Consider the following 20,586-nt stretch of genomic DNA (forward strand, 5'->3'; position numbering starts at 1 on the left):
CGATACCATTAATTCTGACGCTAATATAGGACTTTGGATGCAGCATCTCATTGCTCATGCACGACATTCACTGATGTGTGACATGTTCACTGCATGCCGAGCTAAGATATACTTATTGGCCCTTGAATGCGCTGAACCAATGGCAGGACAGCTTTTTCATGTAGAGAAAAAACAACTTGGGTATCGGCATCGGCCGATACTGTAAAGCTGGGTATCAAAATCGGTATTGGGGGCAAAAAAAACGCTATCGGAGCAACACTAGTTACCAGTATATCACCTTTGGTTTTAACAACTATTTTTATTTATTTTTTTTTTCTTACAGGAGAGCTCAGTATTGTTCATTCGATTTGACATCATCATTGCTCTCCCTTTTTTTTTATTTATTTTTTTTTAAAAAAAATCCAACAAATCAATTAAAAAAAATTTAATAAATGTTTTTTTTTTTTTTAAATACATATACATATATATATACACATATATATATACACATATATATATATATATATATATATACCCTTTTTTTTGTATGTGGGTGAGTATGTGTATGTGCGTGTGTGTGTGTGTGTGTGTGTGTGTGTGCGTGCGTGCGTGCGAGCGTGTATTCATCAGTTCACCTAAAGCCCATTAAAAAAAAATCCCATACTAATAATATAATATAATAATAAATTGCCAGATGCAGAAACATCAATGTAAGTTATCACGATGTTGTGGCTCTCGCTAACAGACAGAATTAAGTAACCGGAATTAGGTTAAAAAATTCTATATACGTAGACCATGTTTCTATAAATTTTGATATTTGGTTTTTATTTGAGGCAGATATTTTTTCCATTAAAATGTGATTTATGAGGAGGTTAGACCATTGGTCGATATTCAGAGTTTGTTTATTTTTCCAGTTAACAAGAATTGTTTTTTTAGCGATAGTAAGGGCTACAAGTGTAGATTGAAATTGTTTATGTGGTAAGTCAGTTGTTGTTAGGTCACCTAGCAAACACAAGTTTGGAGATAAAGGTATCCTACAGTCCAAAATAGCGGAAAGTTTTTCTAAGACTTTAGTCCAGAAATACATAACCGGAGTACATAACCATAAAGCATGAACATAAGTGTCTGTAGTGTTTTGTAAGCATTGGAGACAAATGTCGGAGTCTGAGAGTCCCATTTTCTTCATCATATATTGAGTAATGTATGTTCTGTGAATAATTTTATATTGGATAAGTTGTAAATTTGTGTGTTTTGTCATTTTAAATGCGTTTTCACAAACTTGAATCCAAAAGTCAGATTCCGGTGCTATAGACAAGTCTGTCTCCCATTTCGAGATGGGTAAAGACATTTTATATAGTATAGTTATATAGTATATGAAAGTAACTTATATATTTTTGAAAGTTTTTTTGTTGTTGTCAGAGAAAGCTTGTTAATATCTTTAGCTAAAACAGGCGGTTGGAGCGTACCCCGAAGTGTTGGAATTTTTTTCTTTATCATATTTTTAACTTGTAGATAATGTAAAAAAATTCTGTTTTTTATTTTGTATTTTTGGAGCAAGGATGTATATGATATAAACATATTATCTGAGAAGAGATGGTGGAGATGTGTAATTCCTTTCTGCTCCCACACACCTAAATAAAACGATTGGTTGTTAATTCGAAAGTCGGGGTTATGCCATAGGGGAGAAAGCCCACAGGGCTCCACTTGGGCTTTTGTAATTTCTAGTGCCTTCCACCAGGCAGTCAGGGTGGCGGAAATCATTGGGTTTTTAAAACAATTATATCGCTTAATCGATGTTGTAATAAAGAGTAAATCTCGAAGTCTGAAGTTATTACAATCCTTCTGTTCTAGTTCCAGCCAACAGTTAGTGTCTCTGTTGGGTTGTGCCCATAGAACGATATATTGTAGCTGGTTAGCTATATAGTAGTACATAAAATTTGGTGCCTCTAGACCACCTTTGGATTTACTTTTCTGAAGAGTAGATAGACTAATCTTTGCTTTTTTTTTATTCCAGTAAAATTTTGTAACGGCTGAGTCCAACAACTGGAACCATTTAGCCGTAGGTTTAAATGGAATCATTGAGAAAAAAATAGTTTATTTTGGGTAAAACTTTCATTTTAATGGTGGCTATTCGTCCTATTAGAGAAATAGGAAGATTATTCCAGCGCTCCAAGTCACTATAAATGTTATCCAGAAGTGGAGAAAAGTTTAAATGAATTAAATCAGTTAATTTAGGTGAGATTTATAGAAACATGGTCTACGTATATAGAATTTTTTAACCTAATTCTGGTTACTTCTGTCTGTTAGCGAGAGCCACTACATCGTGATAACTTACATTGATGTTTCTGCATTTGGCAATTTATTATTATATTATATTATATTATTAGTATGGGATTTTTTTTAATAGGTTTTAGGTGAACTGATGAATACACACACGCTCGCACGCACGCACGCACACACACATGCACATACACATACTCACCCACATACAAAATATATATATATATATATATATATATATATATATATATATATATATATATATATATATATATATAAATGTTTTAATAAAAAATAAAAAAGGAGAGCAATGATGGCATGTCAAATCGAATGAACAATACTGAGCTCTCCATAATAAAAAAATATATTTAAAAATAAAAAATTTTAAAAAAAAAGGAAATCACCTTCGCATGTCCCACCTTCAACATTCCTGTGCGGCCTCTAACTTGTCACCACGCCAAAATCACAATCATGTAAGTAGTCTAATGGCATCAATGTTACGTTAGTTTAAGTGGAATTCGCTAAATAAAACAAACAAAAACATAAATGCTCTGCTACTTTTTAGCTTATAAGTAATACACCGCATATACACATTCAGCATACGTTGACATAGACTTTAAATACACTTTGTACATGTTTCTTGCATGTTATTCGTTATATAATGTTAAAAAAAAGTCATGTGTACATCCAAGTGTTAATGGCACATCTGACCACAGCACCTGCCGCAGCTCTCACAGCCCCTGGTTCAGATGGAGGGATAGCAATGCGTCATTAGCAAGTGTGGAGTGCAGTGGAGTTGAGTGGATTTTTTTTTTTTTAATTATTATTTCTGTGGCTTTATTCATGATGCCAGTGTCTGTTGTTACTTTGGAGTGGACATTTATGAACAATCTGGCTATAGCAGAACCAGAATTATTATTTTTTTAATTATTTCTGTGGCTTTATTAATGATGCCAGTGTTTGTTGTTACTTTGGAGTGGACATTTATGAACAATCTGACTACAGCAGAACCAGAAGTGCAGCAATAGGAGACTGTAATGTTCCCTTTAGGAAAAGCACTTTTGGTCGAACCGCTTTCTTTGTTTGTACTTCTAATGAGTGGAATCTCACTCCCATCGCCAACAGAAATTTAAATACATATATTACATTTCAGCTCCAACTAAAGAAATGACTAATTGATTATCAGAAATGTCATATCTTATAAGACTTGCTCTCGCTGCCCTGCTGGCATCTTGACTTTTGAATGTGCTCCAAGTTTCTTTGTGTTTGTTTATCCCTTGTGGTTTTAATGTACATTTTAGTTTAATAGTACTTTTTTTTAGTAAATGTATTGCTTGTTATGTAAACATGTAATTTTAATTTAATAGTATTTTAGTGAATCTATTATTATTATTTTGTATTTTAATCTTACTTTTTATTAGAGTGACACTTACAAGCTCTACTGTCTTATTGTGGCACATTCCCTGAAATGTTTAGTGATATGTACTGTCCCATATATGGATAGGGAGGGGGGGAAAGTACATGTGTCTTGATGTGTTGTCACTTTACTGGTGCAGTGGATGTCATACCTCGATATTGTTTTATAAATGGGTATTGCTCAAATTGTATTCAATACAACTTGAAATATGTATGCTAAAGCAGTCATTTCAAAACAGGCTTCTTCTGGATGTGATTCACATTGGTCATTTTGCAGTTCTGAGTAAGGAGCTATACTTTATTGAACACAACTACAACAGTTAATTAACTATTGTTGATCAATATTCCACTGCACTAAACCCTTAAAAATGTTCAAGGACTTTATGTATTATTGCACATTTGAAGTTGCATCACTATGACGGCGCTATTGGTTACTTTGCTTGATGACTCTTTCGGCATTGTTTACGCCGCTGTCAGCGGTCAGTATTACAGCACTAAACATTATGTCAAGCCTTATGAGTCACATCTTTATAATACTAGCGTAGCTTACACTACCGGAGACAAATTCCTTGTGCATTTTTACATACTTGGCCCATAAAGATGATTTTGATTCCGACTAGCAACACGGTGGAGCTTAACTATTACATTACAATCGCCGTATCTTGTCATTTCTGAGTTCATAAAATCTCATATATTGTGCAGTTTGATTGTTGAAAGAGACTTTATTTCCTTTTGATTTTCTTTTTGTGTTGGGAAACAGCAAAAGAGCTAGAGAAACAAGGATTCATGAGCGACTGGAGTCAAACATCCACATACTAAGTTTGTATACCATCTTCAGAAATAACTTGTACAAGATCAGTTGGATTAAATGTTTATTGATCGTTTTAGCCGAGGGTGTAGGCATAATGGAGGGTGCCGCCTTTCTTCAGGAAGCAGTCGTGCTCATGTGTTCCAGGTTTGATCTGTCTCTGGCAGACTCCAAGCAGGTCATCAAAGAGAAAATCACTGTCGAAAACCTCAAGCCTCAACACATCCCGTTCCAGGGCCTTGAAGTAGGAGAACTTCTCCTCCCACCACGGGTTAACAGTGTCCTCACGGACCTTTGTTTGGCCCAGAGTGTCGGAGCCACAAAACACCTTGACATAACCATCTGTGATCCCCAAAAAGTCAGAGGGGAGACCGGTGGCACGCAAGTTAAAAACCTTGAGCTGGGCCTGAGCCACGGGCAGAGCACATAGCACCAGAAGAAGGAGGGACAGACTTGAGGCCATGGCTGTTGAGGGAAACAGAATCACATATTAGGTGGAGTAATTCAATATTTCATATTATTTTACTGTAATGTGTCAAATGAATTACATTCATTTTTTTAGAAAAATAAAAAAATTGCATGCACTTAAGCCAACTATACCTTATCTCACACAATGTCTGAAAATACAGTTAGTGAATAACTCAAATTGTGTAAAATTCCCAACATTTCACCACATAAAAGAGTACACCCTCTTTGAAAAGTCTTTTCGCTTTCTCAGTGATGACAAAACAATCTTCCAATACGTGGTGATGGTTAGACTTACCGTACTAGAGGTTGAATTCTAAATATTTGAGACTTAGCTTTGCCCAGTTAATAAAATCATTTATTTAATCCAAATTATGTTATCAATAAAAAAAATAAAAAACTTTTGTTACATTAGTTAACAGTACAAAGCAGTACTGTATTGCTAGAAGCAGACAGTATGAAGAAGAGGTGCATGTCATAATCTCACCTGTGTTCATGGGTGTCTTGTTTCTAACCTCTGTCGGACCTTCTGTGCTTTTAAACGCCAACAGGGCTCTTATCAGTTTGATAATGCTGTTCCAAAAACACCCAGGAAGCACAACCTGCTCAATTCTCAGCATTTCACAACACACAGCAGGATGGACCCAACCTGACGCAGCTGGTCCATGAATTGGAATTGGAGGACATTTTACATCCCACCCATCAAATTTTAAATAATCCACATACAAAGTACTTATTGTTATCGCTGGAGTTTCTTTGCTCAGACCAACCCACTTCACAATGTTATTAAGTTGCATAATATTAGGGTAATTTACCGCTTCAGATTTATCAAACGCTGTTAAAACAGCAACATGAGACATCTTAAAACAATACTTCCAGTTTGTGCTCTTATTTGAAACTAATTCACACAACTTCTGGTGCAGTACTCAGTGGACTGACGTCAGGATCAACACGTCAACTTCACACAAAACAAAATGTCATGCTGGGATATAGCGGCATACTGTCCCGTACATTGTGTTATGTTGAATATTTATGAATGATGAAAGCTATCTAGTTTTATACTTGAGTAAATTGCTATTCACGGTCTGTGTTCCCATAGGGGTCGCCATTGTAGAGTGACGTCACATTAAATTCGAAAGGCGGGGTCCTTTTTTTCTGTCAATGGGCGACTGAAGCCAGAGGGCAGCCATCTTACACTGCCACTTTAATTGCCAACTTGTTTTTTTCACATCGTTAATTTATCAGTGCATGTTTTACGCTAGGATCCCAGGATGGAGTACTGAGAGCCTCGCCAAGATCAAACTTCACTGTTTGTATCAACCATTCAGAGTATATTTTTTCAATATCATGAACTGTGACTCGCAGAGGTTAGGTTTACATTTCGCAGCAAATTTATTCCTGATGGGCTTTACTTCCACTTGGATCCGGCGGCATGCGCGGGCAATAGGGAGCCGTGCCCTCCCTGGGTTGGAAGCTGTTTTGAGAGGCCTCGCCAATCTGGTCTTCCTATCAGTGATGTAAACTTGCGTTGCTCCTGCTTCAAGTAAAGCATGGCTTGCCAACCAACCATATACTTCCTTTCATATCATAACCAAATTTAACTCTTTGACTGCCAGACGTTTTCAGAAAAGGGATGCCGTCAGTGCCAGCCACAGAAAATTTTGTGTTTGGACTATGGAAACACACATACCAAATGAAAGATTGAACTCTCATCTTTCATCAGAAAAAAAAAGTTTGTTTCTACCGTTTTTCAGTAATGAACAATAGAAAATGGTCAATTTCACCCAAATGCTCTGTTTTGAAACAAAAAACGGAGAAATTTTGGTGGACTTTAGGACCATGCCTCTCACCCAGTAGGCATACAGCAGGGGGGGTGTTTTATATGAATGTTGGCGTAATATTTGCCATTCTGTTGTTGGCAGTCGATGAATAAAGACGTGTTTCCAGTCAGTCGTATACGCTCCTTACTACTGCCACATTGGTGACCCTGACGTTGAAAATGTTTCGAACAGCGGATGAAGAGGTGTCCTCCTCGGCCATGTCGCCCCAACTCCCGCAACTTGCAGCCGTCGGCGCTACCGCGAGGCTGCCGGAGTTCTGGCAGAGCGACCCGGCCTCGTGGTTTCAACATGTTGAAGCGCTTTTCCACTTACGAGGATTCACCGCTGATGAGCCAAGGTATTACATGGTCGTGGCGGCCATCGACCAACTGACTACACGTCGTGCTATGCAGCTATTGCGCGCACCTCCACAGAGCGGGAAATACGCCGCGCTCAAACAACTTCTGCAATGGAGGTTCAGTTTGTCGGACTCGGAGAGAGCAGACAGAATCCTTTTCCCTGCCCGGGTTGGGCGATGGCACAGCAGTGGCCCTCGTGGACAAGATGCTGTTGCTGTTAGGCTCGGATGAAGGCGGATTCGTTTTCCCGCATATTTTCCTCCGGCAGCTACCGCCTCCGGTACGCGCGGTGTTGGCTAACTCCGCTTGCCTGGCGTCCTGCGATTATCGGGCCTTTGCCGAACAAGCGAATCGAGTGTTGCTGGCTACGAGACGATTCGCCGTGCAAAGTGTGGCAGCCGATCACCTCCTGGAGGCGACGCGGGCCCGACGGTGGTGGCCGGAGTGGTGACACGGAAGCTCTCTGTGGCTCTCTGTTTCTTCCACCAGCGGTTCGGCATCAAGGCTAGACGTTGTGTTCCCCCCTGCACCTTCGAAGCTCCGGGAAACTCCAACGCCGGCGTTCCATAGCGGCTGTGGGCGCTGGCAATGAAAGCGAGCTGCTCTTCATCACAGACTCGTCATCAGGGAGACGTTTCCTGGTGGATTGCGGGTTGCAAGTCAGCCTGCTTACACTCACCGCCGCGGACAAGGCGGCCAGTAGCAGCGGACCGTCCCTGTGTGCAGCTAACGGCTCACCCATTATCAGCTTTGGTTCCAGGCTGGTTGACTGTGTGCTTCCATGGACGTGATTTTCAGTGGAACTTTATTGTTGCTTCAATCACGGTTCCAATTATTGGCGCGGAGTTTCTGTGTGCAAATGGACTGCTTGTTGATGTTTGATTGACGCTGTTTCTTTCGCCACTTTCCCGTGTGAGGCTGGGGGACTCGGACCATTAGCACACGCAAATTTTTTGGCATCGGGCGACGTTTATCAGCGTTTGCTGTCTGATTTTCCGTCGTTGACGACTCCCGCCTTTCCCACCGCCGATACTTAGCACGGGGTGGAGCATTTCATCCCCACCGTTGGCCCGCCAGTTTTTGCCCGCGCGCGCCGACTTGACGCGGCCAAATTGGCAATTGCGAGGGAGGAGTTTGCTACAATGGAGCGTTTGGGGATTGTGAGGTGTTCTAACAGCCCGTGGGCTTCGCCCTTACACATGGTACCTAAAAGCGATGGTTCCTGGCGGCCTTGCGGTGATTTTCGTCGGCTAAACAGTGTTACTACGCATGACCGTTACCCCATTCCACACATTCAAGATTTTTCCGCGCGTCTGGCTGGCACCACAATTTTTTCTAAAGTGGACTTGGACCGTGGCTATCACCAGGTGCCTGTGCAGCCGGTAGACGTGCCCAAAACGGCAGTGATAACCCCGTTTGGGCTTTTCGAATTCCTGCGCATGCCTTTTGGCCTGAAAGGAGCAGCACAGACTTTCCAAAGATTGATGGACTGTGTTTTACGCGACCTCGACTTTGTGTTCGTCTATCTTGATGACATTTTAGTGGCCAGTCTTTCACCGGAGGTACATCTGTCGCACTTAATGCAGGTTTTCAAGCGCCTCGATTCACATGGCCTAATCGTCAATCCGGCTAAGTGTCAATTCGGTCTTACTGAGATTGATTTTTTGGGCCACTGTATATCGGTGCAGGGTGCAGTTCCCTTACCTGCCAAGGTGCAGGCAGTGATTGATTTCCCCCGCCCAGCCTCGGTTAAGGCGCTGCAGGAGTTCTTGGGCATGGTTAATTTTTATAACCGCTTCCTTCCGCGTGCGGCCCACCTCCTGCAGCCTCTTTACAGTGCCTTAAGGAACAAGAAGGCTAAAGACCCCCTCGAGTGGTCTCCGCAACGGGCACAGGCGTTTCAGCAAGCTAAGGACGCCCTCGCGAGCACGGCCCTCCTCGTCCATCCGATCTCCACTGCGCAGGTGGCCTTGATTACAGATGTGTCCGATATAGCTGTAGGGGGAATGGTTGAGCAACTCGTGGCGAATGTGTGGCAGCCCCTTGCGTTTTTCAGTCGTAAGTTGCGGGATAACGAACGCAAGTATAGCGTTTTTGACAGGGAGTTGCTGGCGCTGTATCTCGCGACGCGACATTTTCGTTTCCTTCTTGAAGGGCGCCGTTTCACGGCTTATGTGGATCATAGGCCACTTACGTTTGCGATGTCAAAGGTTACTGAACCGTGGTCGGCCCGCCAGCAGCGCCACTTGGCGGCCATTTCCGAATTCACGACAGACGTTCGGCATGTGGCCGGTAAGTGTAACCCTGTGGCTGATTGTTTATCGCGCGCGATTGTATGTCCAGTCCAGCTCGGGTTAATTTTTCCGAGATGGCTGCCGAACAGTCCGACGACCCTGACGTCCGCAACCTCAAAGCGGCAGGTACGGCTCTTAAACTTGAGGATGTGGTGATGCGCGAAGGCGATCCCGCTCTCCTCTGCGATGTGTCCACAGGCCGCCCCCGGCCTGTGGTTCCTTTGGGATGGCGTCGGAGAATCTTTGACTCTATCCACTCCCTCTCACACCCTGGCGTTCGTGCGTCGGTCAAGCTGGTTGGTGCCAAGTTTGTCTGGCCTGGACTGCGTAGGGATGTCAGGGAGTGGGCGGCGGCGTGCCAAAGTTCACCGGCACCCCAGAGTGGACCTCGAACATTTTCCGATTCCAGCTAGGCGTTTCGACCACGTGCACGTTGATCTGGTAGGCCTCCTCCCTCCGTCGCAGGGTTTTACACATCTGTTCACTATGGTAGATCGGACCACGAGGTGGCCGGAAGCTGTCCCCCTGTCCTCCACAACTTCGATGGACGTAGCCCACGCGTTCCTGTCATCTTGGGTCGCGCGTTTTGGCACGCCGTCCGATATCACCTCGGATAGGGGAGCCCAGTTTGTTTCGGGACTTTGGTCTGCCTTAGCGAAGTCCTTGGGTGTGCAGGTACACCGCACTACTGCCTACCACCCACAGGCTAACGGGTTGTGTGAACGTTTTCACTGGTCGCTTAAAGTTGCGCTGCGGGCTGCGTTTTCCGGCGGTAACTGGGTCGATCATCTTCCTTGGGTTTTACTCGGGTTGCATTCGGCTCCGAAAGAGGATCTTAATGCCGCCCCGGCCGAGTTGGTGTTCGGTCAGCCTCTTCGCGTCCCGGATGAATTTCTGCCCGAAGGTCCCGACGCGCGGCCCTTTCTGTCGGGGATGCCCCTGACTCCTGCACCGATTCACCACTGTGTTCCTAAGGTTTTTGTACCGTCGACACTTATGTCTGCCCGTTTTGTTTTTGTGCGCCATGATGCCCACCGGTCGCCCCTCATGCCACCGTATGACGGCCCGTTTCGGGTGCTTGAGCATGGAGTTAAATATTTTGTGCTTGATATGGGTGGGCGTAGGGAGTCTGTTTCGTTGGATAGGCTCAAACCAGCTCATTTGGTTGTAGGCGATGTGCCATTGCCAGCTCGGGTCCCCCGCCGTGGTCGTCCTCCGAAGCCGCCAGCCTCGTTTCCGCACGATGATGTTGAGTGTTCTCCTGCTCCTTTTTCGCCTGCCTCCCCTGCTCAACAGGTTTCACCTGCTCCACCGGGAGATGGGCTGCGTAGTCGATGTGGCAGGTTGGTGAAGCCCCCTGTGAGGTTTTCCTTTTGAGTGCTCTTCTGGGTGTTCGGGGGAGGTCTGTGTGGTGGACTTTAGGACCATGCCTCTCACCCAGTAGGCATACAGCAGGGGGGGTGTTTTATATGAATGTTTGTTGGCGTAATATTCACCATTCTGTTGTTGGCAGTCGATGAATAAAGACGTGTTTCCAGTCAGTCGTATACGCTCCTTACTACTGCCACAAAATCAAGCTTTTTGTGAAACGATATTATTTCATGCACTCTAGTTAATTTGACACCTTTTTTTCCCCATGAATGATGCCACAAACACCTAAACAGTGCTTTACTTCTGTCAAACACTACCACCAACAATGAAAAAGTGTTTTTTGATAGCAAAATACGTTTATTTACATTCAACAGTGTAACAATTTGACAAAACAATTTGGCAAACTATTTACAAATGTGTGCAACCGTGGTACTATTTACAATTGTGTGGATGTTTCAAATACAGTTTTTCTTTTTGTAACACTCCCCTGCGTGCAGGTGGACGCAGCAGGATTTGCACAACAGATTAGTTTTACTGCGATGGCCCCTTAGCGTGCAGACGCTACACTTTCTTGCTGGCTTTTTTTTTCCGGGGAATAGCAAGTATATACTGCAGTGTGTGTTTGGCCATGTTGCCATCAAGTCTAATCTCAGGATCATGATACGGTGACATTACGGTGGTGTTACGTCTGGCTTCCTCATTGTCCTTCAGTTCCTATACCGGGTGGTTGATCCATCTTATCCGCTCCATTCATGGTGGCATCGTAGTCCATAACCAGTGTCTTCTCCGTGATCAGACTGTACCCACTCTTCCGATGAATATGTATTGGACTCGGGCACTCTTCGTCGTCCGATTGAACGTCCGCCTGTGCAGAAGTGCTCGGTTGTGCTCCGCGTTTTCCGGTGTTAGCATCGCTAACCGGTGAGGCTTTATGACGTGATCATAGCCGCCGCTTCAACGCTTCCAACTTCTGCGTCAACCTCGGAGTCACCATCATCATCATCGTCGTCATCAATGTGCTCTTTAGCATTGGTCGATAATTTTCGTCTTTGAAAAAAATGCTCAAGCGTGAGCTGCTTGCAACCGGTCGCCATTATGGCTTCCTCAGCCATTGTCCCCTCAACACTCTAGCTCCGCCTCACGTCTTCTACTGACGCCTACCCAATCTTGTCCAAAGAGAGTCATCGCTGCCATCGAGGGGCCAAAAATAGGCATTATACTAACTAGATCTGCTTGATACTTTCAGCACAGCTGGCCAAGGCTTTCCTCCACCCGTTTCCAAAAAAAACAAAAAAAACTTGGTGAACATCTTTTAACGTCTTTGGCGCTCCTCCGTAGGATTTTACTAAACGTTATTTAACGTTTTGGGCAGTCAAAGAGTTAACAAAAAAAGATTTCACTGGATAACAACGATGAATAATTTTGGAAGACACTTCCTTTACCTTGTTCACTAAAAATCATTTTTGAGGCATTCTTTACACGACAGTTCCAGTATGATATTGCAGGTGACACAGACACAATATCAGCTTGGAAAAGAGCACGGATTTTGCGATTGTTTTTATGACAGGAAGGATTGATAATAATCTACCAATTGGTAATTCAGTGATATAAGCAATAGGAGTATCAGCTACAACACCAATGTGACCCCTATACAGCATTAATACACCAGAAGGAATAGCATCAAAAACTACAGCAAATTGTTTAAGCGTCAGAAAGAGTAGAAGAAATTCCTCATAAGTAAACACTCCTCTGCTGTTAAATAATTGATTCACCCAGATGATTTTATGATCAAACCAAGTGTTTAAAAAATTTGATTTGTTCTTTTAACAAATGTTTTGGTTATTCCAAATAGAGTAGTGGTGTGGTGAAAAGTTATGCTTGTAGATGAGTGACCAAGCAAGCAATGCCTGCTTATGGAAGCTAAGCGAATGGGGATTCTTTCAATTTTATAATTACATGACAACAGAAATCTTAATCCACCAATTTTGGAAAAAAACATAGTTCGAAATACAGTTCCAAAATGAGTCAGGATCCTGTTCTGTCCTTTGACAGACAAATCTACTTCCGGGTTAGCCAGTGCGCGCGCGCTAGCCGGCCGAATGACCGCCTACGTCATATTAATGCAGCAAGCTGCGTCTGCCGCTGTTTTGTGGATTTAAAAAAGTGATGCAAAGCGACGTACTGTATTGTAATGGAAGCCAACAAACGTCTAACCTCGATCCAGGCTGACACCTGTGAGTCCTCAGACTTCTCACGTTACAACGTGCATAGGTGAGGCTGTGAGGAGGAAACTTTTATTTTAATCAGTCAAGCCACACACACACACACACACACGCACACACACACACACACACACACACGGATAAAATTTTCGAACACACACAGCAATTAAACAGACCCACACACACACTCAGGCACAGAAGCACAACAACGACTTGTGCTGCAGGATAAAATTATGTATCACTTTGCAATACTATGTGAATTGAATACTGTTGTTTTTTTTGCCAAGCTTGTTAATGTTGATGACAGTCACCAAGTTCTAATAGACAATGCACTTTACACATGACCCTTTTAGATCAGTGGTGGGCAAACTCTGTCCTCAAGGGCCGGCGTCCTGCAGGTTTTGGAGGTTTCCTTGCTGCAACGCAACTGATTCCAATCAACAGGATCGTTACCAAGCTTATGCAGAGCTTGCTTTTTTTTCTTGCTTTTTTTTGAGAGAGCTCAGTATTGTTCATTCGGTAATTTTACCGATTCGTCATGTCATCATCATTGCTCGCTCTCTCTCTCTCTCTTTTTTTTTGTATGCGCGTGAGTATGTGCGTGTGTTTGTGCGTGAGTGTGTACTCACTCTCATTAATTATTACTTATTAATTATTAATTAACACATTAATTCACCTAAAACCTATTAAAAATCCCATACCGTTCACCTAAACACAATACTTCAGAATCCAGCTAGAGTCGTGAGGTTGTCAGGAGACCCGAGGAAGGATCAAAGAAAAGAAAGGAAAGGAAAATCCAGCACCGACCAGACATCACCTACTACCCACCGGGTGACCAACCAGTCATTCACCAACCCTAGAAACATCTAAATTCCAACAAATTAGGGAGACCTCAAGAGACCACAGGAGAGACTGAGGAAAGGAAGCAAGGATAGATGAAGCCGAGTGAGATCCACAGACATCAGCCTCCACCAAGTCAACGACCAGAGGAAGAAGCAGATTGTGTTTGAATTTCGATAGATGCTGGTGTGGTGGATCTGGCATGCATGAAAACCTCCACCAAAGAGGGGAGCCATCGACCCCGGCAAGGACAGAGCAAGCACAATACCCCAGGATCCCCCAGGCCACGGCAGCGCCAAGGCACAACCCCCGGGCCCCGCAGGGGCCACCGGCCGGAGAGAAAACCCAGGAGCCAGGAGCGCCCCCCAACATGGCCCGCGCCCCCTGCCCAGTGCAGCAGAACGGGGCACGGCAGGCCCGCCAGGCACCCCGCTGGCCTACAGCCCCTGCTCCCCCCACGACCCCCTACCCACCACCAAGCAGCCCCAGCCGCCCTGATCATATATCAGCTGTGTTGGAGAAGAGAAACATCCAAAATCTGCAGGACTCCGGTCCTCGAGGACCGAGTGTGCCCACCCGTTTTAGATTTTGCTTAGTTTTCATTGAACTCATTTAACATTGTTCTTGTATCATCAGTCTTACAGTAGAGGCAAGTGAAAGGAAATAACACAAAATAAAATTAATATCATAAGTAGGTAAGGATACAAGTAAATAAAATTAATAGGAATACATTAATAACAAGTAGGGAAGTGAATAAGTATCAATAAAATAACACAACATACAGCATGCAGACACCATAAAACACTAAAATGATGCAAAGTCTCATGCTGAATCAAAGACCAAAGAATAGAGATGTCTGACAAAAAACACGAGATATGAAATTTTGTCCATACAGCCTTAAATCCAACCAGCGAAGGAAGGCCACTCTCAGGAAGGTCACAAGAGTCATTCCTTTGGACATAGTTCTCTACAGAAAAGGCGTAATGGACGTTTGAGTTGAATAAATGCACACAGCACTACACCATTGTTTTTCGTTTGTCTTTTAGATTTTATGATGAAGTGCCGCTTATAAGTGACAGTAAATATTCCTGAGCCCTTTTGCAGTTGTCACAACGCCACAGTTGAGCCTGAAGAACATTAGATTTAGGCTGAAGAAGAAATTCCTGGTGGCGAGTGTCTTTGCCTGCCGAAAAAGCAATATTCGCTACGTGCACGCACACACGCAAGCCTGCGCTGCTCAGTGAAAAATGGGTCTAGCGTCCTCCCCCCGACTCCGACTTCCCACCTTTGCAACGTGTATTTCCGTGTTCCGGCAGGAGGGAACCATTCGGGAGAGCGGGAGGGGTGAGCTATAATTAGGAAGATATTCGAAGGTTTACTATTAAGGGTTAAACCAGTAAAAACGAAGATATTCATTCAACATGTAATAATTGTGATACTTAGATTACTTATTTGCACTTTTTTTTAGTCTCGTGTCAGTCTTACGCAGACGTTGGAATCGTCCGAAACCCTGTCTTTAAGCAACGCAATGTACTGGTTTAATAATTTGATGTAAAGACATGAGTGAACAGGTGCTGCAGTATTTTCAGGGTCAGATACAGAAAAAAGACGCTGCTGAAGTAAGATGGTCACACGCAGTGAACAGCAGAAGCAAATTGACCGAGGCTCTACAAGGTGGGACATCTCTTTTCTTTTTACAAAGTACTGTACAATAAACTTACCACGGGTAATTTATGCGAAGCAGCTTTAAGACCTCAAACTTCCGTTGGAACCCAATCAACATTGATTGTTAACTGAATATTTGAGACGTACTAGCTATTTCATACGGAGTATGCTTTACTATGACTAAAAGCATATTACACGTTCAGTATGCGACTCTAAATGGGATGCTTGCATTATGCATATGCACAATCTGAAGCCAGGCTAACTCCTATGGACTATATGCACAAATCACTTCCGCATTTGACGTATCAGTGCACCCAACCTTCCGGTGCAGGGAGACTTCAGCGGAGCGCACTGTTGATGTGATGTAAAACTCTAAGCCTAAATCTTTACCCCACTGAAAAAGAACAGGAGTCGCTCCTTGCATTAACACTATGTCTTTCAGAATTTTCAAACTTCTAATTAGATCACCCAGAGCCGTAATTTTAACGGCTTGAGCGCTGGTAATGATGTCATTGCTTACAATTATTATTACACCTAAATACAAGCCGTTTGAGTAGCTACTAAAGCTATTTTGTTTATTACATTTTTCAATGTAAATGTAAGTTATAAATTGTAGCTCCTCTCCCGGGACTACTGGAGTCCGAACAGAACTACCCTCCCCCCTACCAGTCAGACGGCAAGGTTGAGGTGTTGGATCTTTCAGAGGGAACCTGCCAGCCAACTGTTCACAACTGGCTCATTTTCCTTTTTTATTTTTTATTTTAATGATATGTTATTGAATAAGAATATATAGTATATAAGTTATTGTACTTCCTACCCCTTTTGAACATGTAAATGATGACATTGATAAGTTATTTTCTTTCCTCAAATTTTTATTTTAAATGAAACTTATATTTTGCAATGTGCTAATATGTTCAATAAATCAACCAGCCAAAAACAACAACTCTGGTTTGTAGCCTCCTCTTCGTCCAAGTCTTCTTTTCGTTGACGGGATCCGAAGATCTTTGCCTCGTCAATATTTTGAAGCAGTTATTCCTGCGAATGTTAACAAGTTACAACAAACTGTCTCCGGTGGTCAGCATAAGAGAAAAAAACAAGGCAGAGTTATAACCCGTCTATGTGGGCACACAGCAGTGATCACTCGGTGTGCTGTCATCTCTCTTCTTCTTCGATGCCTTGACAAATGCTGAAGGTCCCACTCATATGATTGAGGCTGACATAATCGTAAGAGGTCATGACCCTAAGGAGCCAATCATGGGCCACCCTCCTGACACTGACGGTGACATCACACTGAAGGAGTGGCTTGAATGTGTTAAGTTGCATGACAAGGGGATCAAACTAGATTTCAAGAGGTGAGATGTAATCAGATTGTGTTCTTTCAAAGTCGTGAGAGCTGATGTGACGCTAACCGATTTTGGTGCTTGCATCCAGCCTGGAGGCGGTGTCTCTTTCTGCGGCCCTGTTGCAGGAAATGCTGGCCCAGATGACCTTTCCTGTGTGGATCAATGCCGATGTCCTGCCAGGACCTGGAAGTCAGGACAAACCATTGGCGCATCAAACTTTCCTGGCTGCTGTAAAGACTCTTCCCACTAACATTGTACTCTCCCTTGGCTGGACCACAAAGTGGACTGCAGGGACTGATAACCCAGGTGAGGACGCATCAGTTTGTGCTATTACCTTGTGTCAGTATGGCTGATTCGGTTTAGGGTATGCGTATTTGCACAATTATACTACTGGCTACATGACGAACAACGTAACAAGTGGCCGCCATCTTTGTGGAATTCTTTAAAAGACATGGAATTAGCCCTTGAAATGCCTCTAAATGCCGCCATAGCAAATAAATTCACAAATAAAAAACAATTGACCTTCAGCCAACCACAACACAAAGAATCCCAAGAGTTTAGTAAATGCAAATGTCTCCAAGACAAATAAGTATTCCTACGTTTGCTCCACAGTAAGGGCCTGTAAAGTAGCTGGATGGGCCACATTGAGCAAGCCATATTGATAACTAGCAACCAAACCACTTTGACTTTTAGCTCTGTTGTCAAATTAACTTTAGCCCATCTATACAAAACTGGACATCGAAGTCATCGTTGCGATTATTTAATCTTGTATATTATCAGGGTATCATTACCAAGACCACCAGACGTGGGCAAAAATGTGTCGTTTCATCAACCAGTCATCACTAAAATCGATGAGTGCTTCCGCATTTTCGGCTTTTCTTTATGACGCGACGCCTCGTAAAAATACACAAACAGAAAAGGATCATCTGTACTTTGTAATTTATTTTTATTTATATATATATATATATACAGTATATATATATATTACAAAGTACAGATGGTACAGATAGTTGTTTTTATTTCCATTTATATTTATTTTTTGTATTTAATTTTTGAATTATATTTTTATATCCATTTTTATTTTCGCTTTTATTCATTTATTTATTTATTCATTCAGTCATTTATTTATTTTTAATTTTGGCAGTTTTGGTCCTCCATACTTGACCAGGAGTCGAGCGTTGCTGTCTTGTCCTCATGAGTCCATGGCAAAAAAGTGTACTAAAGTGTAAATGGGGTGACCTATCAGCATAACTAATTAAAGAGGTGTTCCAATTTTAAGATGCTCAAGACTCTCTTAAGTGACATCACATATTTTTCAGGTTACAGTTGGGAAATGGTGCATGACATGCAGAACATATGTGGAGGCCTTGAACATCTCGTCACCTTCCCAGTACGGGCGGCCCTTTTGGCCCAGTCTCTCTCGGAGCTCACGTGGCTGCTGCAACAATCCGACAGGTGACTGTCTCACACACGTCATTTTATTTTCACTCAACCTCATTGAGATCAAGCCGTTCAAGAATTTTAATTATATTCAGCATGATCCGTTCCAAAATCAGTGCTAATGTGCGTTTTTCATTATTGGCCTGTTGAAACACCAATGATGTCCGAGTTTTTGAGATAAAAAAAAATCTCTACTGTAGAAAGAGAGATCTATAGAAATAGTGTTGCATATTGTAATGTATTTGTTTGCTGATTATCATGCGAAAAAATTCACATGATCAGTGTCTTCACAAAACAAAAGATTTATTAATAGCATATGATTCAAGGTAATTTAAACATTTTTTTAAAGTCTTTCAAACCAGTATCCCTTTGCATTAATCAGTATCCAAGAAGGAGCTCTTAGTTTGAAAAACGATTGGTGACCCCAGATGTTGATAATGCTTAAAAGCAGGAGCAATGCCCGAAAAGCAGCTACTGTACTTTAAATGCACTCTGATGAGAAGAGTTGTTATATTGTATGTCAAAATGATTGAAATTGTGAATATGTTGCATTACCATTCCCCCATGCATAAAGAAGTGATCAAAAGCCCAAACTGAATGCGACATTTATGCCCATGATGATGAGTGTGATGTAACCTTTGCAAAGCAGCTGTGCAAACAGGTATTATTTAGTGTTGAACTAAAGTAAGCAAAGACACTTTTGCCCACATGTAGCCTTGACAAACATCTAGTGAGCAAGTGGAACAACAAGGCAACGTGTTCTTGGGCCCACAGACTGTGTGGGTGGCTCAAACTGCGCCTCCCATTGTGATGGAGGTGAGTGCTCTGCAGCATTAAGTGGGAAAAGGGAATGTAGGTACGGTAGAGAGGCTGCAATGAGTCATTCAATCAGTCACGGGTCAGAAACAGCTTAGTTTTGTCCAGTCAAGCCCCACAGAAATACAGATCATCATATTAACGTGCACATGATGCACATGCAGTATTAACTGTCGCTCGATCACGATCAGTCGACAAAAATCAACTCCCTCAACATTGTAAATATGTTTTGCCTGCATATCATTCCAAATTTGCACACAAAAAAATAAGCCTCTTTACATTGCAATATAAGACCCAGTGTAAGTGCAAAGACATATCTGGTGGGCCAAATTTGTGTTTCTACTACAAATAGGGCACAGCATCTGTTTAGGCAGCTGTTATTGCTCACTCATTAATACCTGCAGTCAATCCAAGGAAATATGGCAAATGCCCAGCTCTGGCAAAAATGCTATAATAAAAAAAAAGCTTAATTATTTTAACCCTCACTGAAAAGCAACATTTTCTTCACATTGAATTTTTTTTTTTATTTATACTGTATATTTTGACTTTGCATCATTTTGACATTTTTTTTTTTAATCCAAAGCAAAGATCTTTCAAGTTAAAAATTGTCAAATTTTATTTTGAATGATACTTGATTACTGTCCATTTCTTTTCATTATTATTCATGTTCACAAACATTTAGTTTTTCGTCTGTTCAATAAATGTTCACCCTGTTTGGCCCATGACATAAAGTGTGCTTTGACTTTTGACCCCCAGTATGATTGAGTTTGAAAACCCTCCATAGACACCAATGGAAAATGTTGTCCAGGAAATGTACCCTGAAATTAGAAGGAAATAATTAGAATTATAGACGCCAGCACACCCGCGACCCTCGTGAGGATAAGTTGGACGGATGGATGTGCTCTGTCTTGTGTTTGTAAGGAAGTGGGGGTTGTAAATGTAAAACAAAAACATGTAGGAAAAAACTTCCTTGCTTTAGTATTTTTATCTCATTTAAAGAAGACAAGATCAGCATAAACTCCATTACTTTGCAAGGGTGTAGTAACTTAGTCCCAGCAATGACTAGCAACACAAGGGAAGTTATTTACATGAATGAGAGAATTACATGTGACACTTGAATTGCCCCACAATGTGCGTATGTGTAGAAAACAAAAGTGTCTCAATTTAAAAACGGTTATACTCTTTTGTTGTGTGCAGATATTCTCTAACAGTGTGGACCGGCCACAAGGACCAATTCAAAGTCGAGGACCTTTTGCCTTACAGAACATGCTTCGACGTCAGGAGGATCTGCTATGACCTGCCAGAACCGCTAAGGAAACAGCTGACAAAAACTCTACAAGATGAGACATGAGCAATCATTAGTCAGGCTGAAAATGAGAAATTCCAAAACTCTGGATGGTCGCTGTACCACTTTTTTTGTTATTCATACACATAAATAAATTCTCTTTTTATGTACATAAATTATGTT

General features: G+C 42.3%; 2 protein-coding genes across 6 annotated transcripts; one reads left to right on the plus strand and one right to left on the minus strand.

Moving 5' to 3' along the window:
* Positions 1-4,377: 4,377 nt before the first annotated feature.
* Positions 4,378-15,787, minus strand: LOC144048975 (perforin-1-like). Of its 2 annotated transcripts, none has more exons than XM_077561500.1 (2): positions 15,576-15,787; positions 4,378-4,948 (listed from the first exon to the last, which is right to left on the minus strand). In XM_077561500.1, exon 2 carries the CDS (start codon positions 4,944-4,946, stop codon positions 4,560-4,562), a length of 387 nt encoding a protein of 128 aa, XP_077417626.1. In that variant the 5' UTR covers positions 4,947-4,948; positions 15,576-15,787; the 3' UTR covers positions 4,378-4,559. The 2 variants fall into 2 exon arrangements, 1 of the variants encoding a protein (XP_077417626.1); XR_013293462.1 differs by lacking the exon at positions 15,576-15,787 and adding an exon at positions 5,436-14,280 and having other exon boundaries at positions 4,810-4,948.
* Positions 15,158-20,579, plus strand: fam151b (family with sequence similarity 151 member B). Of its 4 annotated transcripts, none has more exons than XM_077561496.1 (5): positions 15,173-15,528; positions 16,712-16,871; positions 16,951-17,168; positions 18,182-18,317; positions 20,316-20,579. In XM_077561496.1, the coding sequence occupies exons 1-5, from the start codon at positions 15,414-15,416 to the stop codon at positions 20,467-20,469; spliced, it is 783 nt and encodes a 260-aa protein (XP_077417622.1). In that variant the 5' UTR covers positions 15,173-15,413; the 3' UTR covers positions 20,470-20,579. The 4 variants fall into 4 exon arrangements, with proteins under 4 accessions (XP_077417625.1, XP_077417624.1, XP_077417622.1 ...); XM_077561497.1 differs by having other exon boundaries at positions 15,406-15,528; positions 16,651-16,871; XM_077561499.1 differs by lacking the exon at positions 16,712-16,871 and having other exon boundaries at positions 15,158-15,528.
* The last annotated feature ends 7 nt before the right edge of the window (positions 20,580-20,586 follow it).

The sequence above is a fragment of the Vanacampus margaritifer genome, chromosome 3 (assembly GCF_051991255.1).
Source record: "Vanacampus margaritifer isolate UIUO_Vmar chromosome 3, RoL_Vmar_1.0, whole genome shotgun sequence".
Classification (NCBI taxonomy): Eukaryota; Metazoa; Chordata; class Actinopteri; order Syngnathiformes; family Syngnathidae; genus Vanacampus; species Vanacampus margaritifer.

Excerpts from the sequence above, each read along its gene's own strand:
- LOC144048975 (XM_077561500.1), bottom strand. The coding sequence starts at position 4,946 with ATGGCCTCAAGTCTGTCCCTCCTTCTTCTGGTGCTATGTGCTCTGCCC.
- fam151b (XM_077561496.1), top strand. The coding sequence starts at position 15,414 with ATGAGTGAACAGGTGCTGCAGTATTTTCAGGGTCAGATACAGAAAAAA. Across the intron at positions 15,529-16,711 it reads ATTGACCGAGGCTCTACAAG|GTCCCACTCATATGATTGAG; the intron begins GTGGGACATCTC and ends CAAATGCTGAAG. Across the intron at positions 16,872-16,950 it reads ATCAAACTAGATTTCAAGAG|CCTGGAGGCGGTGTCTCTTT; the intron begins GTGAGATGTAAT and ends GCTTGCATCCAG.